The sequence below is a fragment of the Emys orbicularis genome, chromosome 12, assembly GCF_028017835.1.
Source record: "Emys orbicularis isolate rEmyOrb1 chromosome 12, rEmyOrb1.hap1, whole genome shotgun sequence".
NCBI classification, from domain to species: Eukaryota; Metazoa; Chordata; order Testudines; family Emydidae; genus Emys; species Emys orbicularis.
In genome coordinates, this window is record NC_088694.1 from 2,350,576 (window position 1) to 2,359,711 (window position 9,136).

General features: G+C 54.6%; 1 protein-coding gene across 1 annotated transcript in view; it reads right to left on the bottom strand.

Annotated features, from left to right (window-relative positions):
• The window catches only part of XKR7 (XK related 7), a 28,399-nt gene extending 19,263 nt beyond the window's left edge, over positions 1-9,136 (bottom strand). Inside the window, exon 1 of the mRNA XM_065414889.1 lies at positions 8,544-9,136. Coding sequence (XP_065270961.1) covers positions 8,544-9,136 — 593 coding nt within the window. The remainder of the gene's footprint in view (positions 1-8,543) is intronic.

Consider the following 9,136-nt stretch of genomic DNA (forward strand, 5'->3'; position numbering starts at 1 on the left):
CTGCACTCGTGCTAGCCAAACTCATCGCAGAGCGGCATGGGAAAGGGTCCTACCGCCAGGGGCGGCGAGTTATATGGGCCTGGGGTGCCTGGGCTCCAGCAAATTCAGGGCCTGGGGGCCCAGCTTCACTAATGTTCGGGGCTGGGTCTCTCCCCCGGCCTGGCCTGCCGCCCCGCGCACCTCCCCGGAGTGTCTCTGCCTGCTCTGGGCAGTGGGCAGCTGCGCTCCCGCACCCCAACCCCCTGTCCCAGCCCAGAGCCCGCACCCAGCACCCAAACCCCCTCCCGCACCCAGCACCCCAAACCCCCTCCCGCACCCCAACCCCCTGTCCCAGCCCAGAGCCCGCACCCAGCACCCAAACCCCCTCCCGCACCCAGCACCCCAACCCCTCTCCCGCACCCCAACCCCCTGTCCCAGCCCAGAGCCCGCACCCAGCACCCAAATCCCCTCCCACACCCAGCAGCCAAAACCCTCTCCCGCACCCCAACCCCCTGTCCCAGCCCAGAGCCCACACCCAGCACCCAAATCCCCTCCCGCACCCAGCAACCAAAACCCTCTCCCGCACCCCCTCCTGCACCTCAACCCCCTGTCCCAGCCCAGAGCCCACACCCAAACTCCCTCCCAGAGCCTCAGACAGGTGTGTGGACCTGGGCACCACCAAAAATTATACAAACCTGCTGTCCCTGCCTACCGCAGAGGAAGAAATAAGGCAGCCATCCCTAGAAACCTTCGGAAATATCTCCAGAATTGCAGAATATCTCCATGAAAGTTTCATCGAGATCTCTCGGGCGGATACAAGGGCCGTATGTGCACAAACAAACTGCGCCACGTGGCCCCCGCAGCCTAACCCCACAGGTGAATGAAAAGCACATGCCAGCTCTGCCTCCGTTTGTTGGGCTTCTGTCTCTTCTCACACATGAGTAAAACCGTGAGGAGTCGATTCCTGGGTCTTGTTAGCTTGGGAACAGGCCAGGCACCATCTTTAAATTTAAACACCGTAAGGAAAAATGTATGCAGCCATTTACCCTGGTCCCTTCCCCTTCATCAGTCTCATCCATGCTCGGCTGGCGGGACTGGCTAGAGACTGGTGGAGTCTCGAACAGGTCCTGGCTTGTGGCATGGCTAGACCGCCTGCCACGGCTCCCTCCTGCTTCTCGCTGGTCCAGACAGGGTCTGTGTCTCAGGGTCCTGAGAGGTATCCACAATGGCCTGCCAGGTGCTGGTGGGGTCTCTGCCAAGTATGGCCTGCAGCTGGCTGTAAAAGTGGCAGGTCTGAGGCTCAGCATCAGATCGCTGGTTGGCCACCCTGCCCCGGTGGTATGCCTGCCTCAGCTCCTTCGCTGTCATGTGGCACTGCTGCTGATCCTTGTCGGACCCCTTCTGCCTGCAGGGCTGGTGCAATCTGTTCATAGATGTCCATGTTTCTGCGGCTGGTCCGTCACACAGCCTCTTCTCCCCCCACCCTGGGGCCAGGAGATCCAATGCCTCCTGTCTAGGCCAGGCAGGAGCGTGGCTGGTGCGCAGAGCTGGCATGGGCAGTTGCACACAGCCAGGAAGAGCTGCTAAGTGTGCTCGCCACGCTGGACAATCAGGAAACGGCATTTCAAAAATACTTGGCGGAGTTCTGGGGGGTGGCGTCTAGTCTCTGTGACGGCTGAGCAGTGGAGTTCACAATTGTGACCAGAGCAGTCACTGATGCAGGGAATGGGGCTTTGTGGGACAGCTGTTGGAGGACTGCTAGGTCAACACAGGTCAAGCCATGTCTACACTCGCACTGCGACGACCTCAGCAGTTTGGCTGGGGCTCCACATTGGTCGGGGAGGTGGGTTTGCTGCGTGACCCTAATGGAGAGCTTAGGACGGCTGGTGACACGCTGTAGACATGGGCACAAGTATGTCGATGGAAGGAGACTTATGTCGACCTGCGTCGTGTAGACCAGGCCTTATTAGCCCCAGCTCTCACAGCATCACAGAGGCTTGCGATGAAAAAGACCTAGCAGGTCATAACCCATCCAGGGCAGACTTGTTCTCTGTGGTCCCCAGACAGACTCATCTCTTTGGGGCAGGAACATGCCCATTTGTCTGCACAGTGCGGCACGGCACCCCGCTGCCAGTCCCCCCCTGCACACTGAGGAGCGGATGGGATGGACGGACACACAGACAGACGCTCAGCCTCCGAGCCTGCCCTCAGAGCTGGCCCGTGGGAAGTGACAAGTGCTGGGCCAGCGTGTGCTTTGTCCTTTGTGCTTTGGGGCAAGAGGGGCATAGGCAAGAGGTGTGAGCAGCTGATAGGGGGTGGGGGATTACCGTAGTGTCCACCAGCCTCAGTTAGTCAGAGCCCAGGGCCCGCTGTGCTAGGAGCTGTACAAACATAGTACATTCATAAGCCCTTGCACTGGGGTGCTTGCCTTTGTGGGGCCATGGAGGGCTGAGCCCTCAGGGGGGAGGATCCCAGCAGGGAGGAGAGGTAGCTGTCAAGTACTAGGGGGAGGGGTGAACAAAGCCAAGCCCCCAGCTGTGGGGCTACACCCTAGGCAGCGAAAGCACAGCCCACAACTGCAGCAATGCAAGCCACAGGCTTCCAGAAGCCCACTCAGCTGAAGCATTTCAGAGCTCTCTGCTCCCCTTGTCCTTAGGGCATAGGCAGTCTGGATCCACAGGGAGTCCCCCTCCCAGGTCTGTGCAAGGGAGCCCAGACACCAGTGACCTTATCCTCTTGATGTAATCAAACTCACTAATTGGGCTTGTCATTGCAATGATACTGCTGCCTGCAATGTACAATGGCCCGACAGGCACACAAACCCTATGGCAGTGCCTTCCCCTCCAGGCAGCCAGCAGCTGCTGTGCATAGTTCATTACTGGAACAAAGGGAAAGGGGAGGGATAAGGCAGCACAAAATATGCACATCTGCTAATACAATCTCCAACTCTTCAAGGATTCAACAAGTGATCCTGCCTCCCTCCCTCCCCCGCCCTCTGTTTTCATTGCGGGGCACAATTATTCTCCCATCATTCTGTCAGTTCCGTGGATCTCATTAAAACAAGATTTCATCGCCCATCAACTTGCGAGAATGAAATGCTGATTCTTATTTGTTATGCATTTGATCATACAGTTTATGTTTCAACTCAGAAAAATATTCTCTCTTGCCCTGACAGGGCATGGCTAGGTTTTTATGAACCAAACACAGTGGCAGCTGCATGAGAAATAAGAAATCAATTACAAAAAATCATTTAATTTTCAAAAACTGATGATCAAGCAGAAATCTACAGAGACGGCTATTAGAGCTAATTACTGCCTTCTTCATATTAAAAACAATCCAGGGTAAAAATTCATAGAAAGGGTTTGGACAGCAGCTCTTCTCTGAAGAATGTGTTGAAAGGTTTGGTTTGTTGTCACAAGCACAGTTAGCCCTTCAATTGCTGGAGTGTCACGTTAAACCTCGCGCCTCCACAATAAACCTGTTGAAATGCACATTCTCATTTGCAAGGCTCACCCAGCAAGTGGCCAGCTAAAGACCCTCATTATTAACCTTGTTCAGAGTGAGATAAATAATCCAAAACAATACCAGCATCTCCTCAGCTTCTTTGCCAGCCAGCTCTGTCCTTCACTTGTTCCAATTACTGACTCCAATTTTCAAGTGTTGAAAACAAAAAAAGAACCTAGCCCCAGTTGTAACTAAATTCATTAATCATTATCCTGAGATGGAAAAACAAGAGACACCCACTGATCTAACAGTAATCGATACAGAGTACAATTTTCCTAAAAGGTAATTTGGGATATTATTCCGTAATCCTTTATTTAAACAAGAAGAAAATTGCTTTTCAGTTGCAGCCATTTTAATCCATTATACATCTTGCAAAGTGAAATAATTAGAAAGAGCTCCATGTGGCACAGTCTGAATGATGTCACATCAACGCATTGATTAAAAGCTTTAAGTCCTTCCTTTCCCACCCACCCCCAACGCTTCTTCAAATCCCAAGTGAGGACCCACAGCCACTGGGTCCAGCTCATGCTCTGAAAAACACGGCTCATACCCCGAAAAGCCCAGTGTGCTGCCCAGGAGAAACGGGTGGGACCTGAAAGAGACAACAGGGGAACTGGCTGATTTCAATACAAGTTGTTCTTTAATAGGCCCAGTTTATAGCCAAGAAAATGGTGTAATTAGGGACTCAAAGGAATCCCGGCTTGTTTGAGTGGTTAGAGCAAAGGCCTGGCAAACAGAAGGGCCGCGTGTTCCAAGGAGAATCCCGTGGCTAAAGGCACAGGATTAGAAGTCAGCCAATCTCTAGTCCGTGTCCAGCTCTGCCACAAACCTAGGCCCCAACTATGCAACTGGATCCACACAGGCAGACTCTTGCACCTGAACAGGGGTCTGCTGAAGTCAATGGGGCCCTGCTGGGGGCCATGTGGATCCAGTTTCAGGAATAGGGGCCTTGCTTTTCTGTATCATCACAGGCAAGTCATTGATCCTTGCTATCTCCCCATTTAAACGGGGATGTTGATAAGATCGGACGCACATGGAGCTGGAGGCCTAATGAAATGTCTCCAAAGCGCACTGAGATCCTTGGAAGGAAAGTGATCTAGAAATGCCAAGTAGAGTTAATATTAAGCAATCAGGCAGAGCCAGCGAATGACCTCTGAGCTATTGTGTGACCTCTGGGAAATCATGTGGCCCCACTGTGCCTCGACCAAACCAGATGTGAAACTGGGTGGAAGCAGAACACGACTGGGAAAACAGATGCCACATCCAAGCCGAGCTTTTCTGAACAAAGCCATTACAAGACAGAGAGAAATGAATACCAAATGCAAATCCACTGCGTGATGTGCACAGCCTGGAGAAGGCTGTCCCCTTGGCATGTGCACATGCTCCTATTAATGCTAATGGGAGGCAGGCAAGCATGTCAGGGAGAGAACAGACCCCAAAGGACTTTCTTTCCCTTTGATATTTCTCCATTTAGAGAAGATAGTTTTGACCTTTTGCAAGCAAAGTGGGTAGGAATTTGTAAACTGAGAAATCTCATCAGCATGAGACACATGATGAAACACAGCCTGATCTGGGCTGCTAATGGTGTGCTGATTGCATCCGACTATCCCCAAACTGAGCATGGCTGTGCTCTATTGGCTAGGAAGGGCATTGAAGACTGGGCTGGAAATCTGCATGCAAGGAACTGTCCCTCTTCTGACCATTCGTAATTATGGAGGCTCGGAACAGGTCGAATGTGAAGACACATTTCCCAGCATTTGTACACTTGCCTGCGGGTAGTCTGAATAGATTACACATGTTCACTCTCATGCAACTGATACCGTCTCTATGGGATACCCACAAGAATGATTGTGCATGATTATTGTGAATGGGCTGATTACAGTGGACTTTAATGGATTGCTACAGTACCTTTAAATCAAGGTAAGCTAAACACTAGTGCTCTCTAGCAAGGACACATTATTGGGCACATAGGCAGATACAGTTTGCACCCACAAAACTTGTGCCTTCACTTTTATGCCTACAGTTCAACTGCAGGGCAAAGTGCGGTGTTAGCAACTCTAACCCAACTGCAGTTTTAGGCTTGTGCTGAAATTCATTCTGCAGGTTGCAAAAATGCAGGGGCAAATTCTGCAGGTGCAAATTGTTCTCACAAAAGTGAAGCTGGGCCTCAGGCCTATAAACACATTGACTGAATGTAAGTTGGGATGCACAAAAGGCCCCAGTGCAATAGGGCCAGGCCCAGGTCCACACTGACAAAGGAGCTCAAGGAAAAGTCTTCTCTTCACATGCACAGTTAACACAGCAATAATTCAACACCTAGAACCTATCACATCCACCTGCACCAAACCCAGCCTCGGTAATGAGTGTAGTAAACTGCATGTAACTGGTCACGGGAACAAGTAACAAATCCCAAGCTTAGAAAGAGACTGATCTGCAATTTGAGTCCAACATGGCCAGGAGATCAGTTCTGAGAGCTACCACTTTAATTGGCTTTAAACCCTACCACACTATAACAGCTCAGGGGGGCAGATTATTTATAGAACCAGGAGCAAAAAAACAAAATAAGAAATTAACCAATGACTACAATGTAATTGTAGCGGAGCCATTCTCAAACTGTGACCCATGGAGCACTGGTAGGCCCAGGACCACTTGCTAACAGTCTGTAGACAGCTGGCTGGTCCCAAGGTGCTGGCTCTCCTCCACGTTTCCAGCTGCTACAGCACATTAAAGACAGTTTTTACACAACAGATTTCCCTAATAGCGCTTTTCCTTGTAAGCACTTGCTGCAGATGCCATGGGCTGGGATCACGAATGGGCAGGAAGGCGGTCTATGCAGTCATGAATGAGATGAGACAGACAATCTCACTAGTAAGATGCGCTCTATACTGCGAAAGAGTTGGAGAAGCCTTATGCTACCTGATCACGGGAAGAGTACTAGACAAATACCTCCACACAGATATGCTGAGACAAACAAGGCCACAGAATACAGAAATACACGGTGGGAATAGCACCAAAACCTGATCCAAACTCCTCAGTTCCTAGTTGCATTTCAGCAATTTGCCATGGCCTCCCCTTTCTTTCCCAGCATTAACTTCTCTAGCAATCAGCTCCATTGCAGAGCCCTAGCTCCTTTGCATTGTGCTGTTTGTAGCTCTGTGAATCTGAAAGGGAGTGTTGACGGCTGTCTGGGGTGGAGAAAAGAAAGGGAAGCTCAATACCCTGGCCCTGGGAAACAGACATGCCAGTAAATGATCAGCTCAGAGTTCTGGAGAGCCAGTAGAGATGCAGGCAGCGGAGCTGACCTCTGTTGAGTGCCTGTCTGTGCTCTCTCTCATCCTGCTCACATGGGCCATCTCTGGCCCCAGCTATTTTGGTGGGCAGCAGATGAATGAAATGCAGAGGAAAGGGATAAAGGAAGGGGACAGGCTGGATCTGCTATGGCTCCAATGCTCCCCCACCCCTGCACATCCTAGGTGACACCGCTGACTTCCATGGGTGTGGACACAGAATGGGACCCTGATCTGAACCAAAGGCATCCAGCACCCTGCCGGATGCTCTCAGCACCTCACAGGATCAGGCCCTACAGGGAACCAAAGCTGAGCAGTTCAGTTTCTGACTGAAGTGGTGAGTGGATTAGAATGGTGCAGCACTTTAGCCGTGGACTGCTCCGCGTGGTCCCTTGTCACAGGGACCAGGACACCACGTTCACCCCTTCACGAGGGGCTGGCAGCTTGGCTGGTGTCCACACACATGCATTATAAACTGGGTGTGTGTTTGTGTGTTTGCTGGGTAGGGGTGATCCTGTCAGCTGTCAGGTGCCTTTTTATCTGGTACCTGTTTCCTCATGCCATGAAAATGCTCCATAAATGTAATATCTCAAAACAGCCCCTAGCCCAGGTGCTGCCTCCCCCTCCCCCATTGCTGGGGTTTAGGTAAAGCACCCCCATGGCACATCAGTTACATTTAGCCCTCAATGCCTGTCTTGGTCCAGGGCTTTCCCTCCCCCCGGCTCCGGTTTGCCCAGGTCTCTCCTCTCCTCCTGAATGGATGGGGCTCACTGGAGGGAGTTTATATAATAACCCCAAGACACACACCTAAGAGGAAGCAGCCCCAGTCTCCGTCACCTTCCCCCCTCCATGCTGGCCGTATGCTTCAGCCTCAGGGGACCCCAGCCACCCCCTAGTCACAGCTAATGAACTGTTGATCTCAGGGATCTGATTACAGAAGAGACCCTTTCCTGCTCTAGCCCAGCTGTTCCAGACAAGCAGCTGGGGCCATATTCCACCGTGGGGGGGGGAGGGAATGGGTGTAGCTGGGGACAGGACTGCCTCTAAAGCTTTGGAAATTAGAAGCAGGAGAGCTGGCGGTGAGGGGCTTGGAGTGGTCAGGTCCTAGGGGAAGGTGGGCAATGGGCTGCTAGGTTCTGAGGGGCAGGGAGGGACCCTCCCCTCCCCCCACTTGCTGGCTGATGTCCCCCCCCCACTTGCTGGCTGATGTCCAGCTGTTCAAAGGACAAGTCCAAAGGCAGGCTGCAAACTCCCCATCGGGACAGAGCACGTGGTGGGGGCAGATCCCCTTCCCCCATCCTCAGGGAAATTCAGGCTGCACCGAGCTCCCTTCCACTGCTCCCCAGAGCCTCTGGAGAGCTCCGACCCCCAGGCCTGGCAGCCGAGTTCCAGGGGCAGTGCAAGGCAGGGGTAGATCCCTGTGTCCTGGACCCCCTTCCCCTGCCAGTTCCAGCGGCAGGGAGGAGAAAGAGACCGGCTAAAGCCCCCGGCCTGGGTTGGGCTGGGCACATGAAGAGCCCCGTGTGTAGACACGGCTCCGGGACTGTCCTAGGTGAATTCGCCGGGCCAAGGGGACAGATCCACCCATGCTCCCCCGGACTGCCCGCTCCCGGATGAACCGGCCGAGCTGCCTATGGAAGGGGGGCGGGAACCCACGCTCCCCTCCCCCCCCCTAGCTCCGGCCCTACCCCAGGCTCTGCAGGGGAGCGGGGCACGAAGCCAGGCTCCCTCCGCCCCCCCCCCCCTGCTTCCTCCCCCGGGGCCCGCCCCTACCTCCAGACCTGTCCCAGCTGCAGGAGGTGGATGAGGGACTGCAGGATCCAGATGCAGAGGCGGCAGCAGCCCCGGGTCCGGTAGGCGCTGGGGGCCGGGGCGGGGGGAGGCGAGAGGAGCGCGGAGCCGGGCCGGCCGCTGTCCTTGGTGCAGCCGCTGTCCTTGGTGCTGGCGGCGGGGGCCGGGGCCGGGGCCGCGGCCGGCCCGGGGGCTCGGGGCGCCGCGTAGTCGTAGACGAACCACCTGAAGCTGAGCAGCTGCACCACGAGCGAGGGCAGCAGCACGAAGAGCAGCGTGAGGCCGAACCACCAGAGCTGGCGCCGCAGGTAGTAATCGGCCGCCAGCCACAGGTCGCTGGCCCCGTCCGAGAAGAAGACGAGCAGGGCGCACAGCACCCAGCAGCAGTCCAGCAGGCTGTAGGCGCGGGGCGCCGGCGGGGCGGCCGCCAAGGGGCTGCCCGGCCCGGGCCCCGCGCCCCCGCCGCCGCCGCCGCCTCGGTGGGACCCGCCCGGCAGGGTGCCCCCGCCGCCGCTCTCCGCGCCCTCCATGCGCACGGCCGAGGCCGCCCCGGCTCCATCCGACTTCGCGGCCAT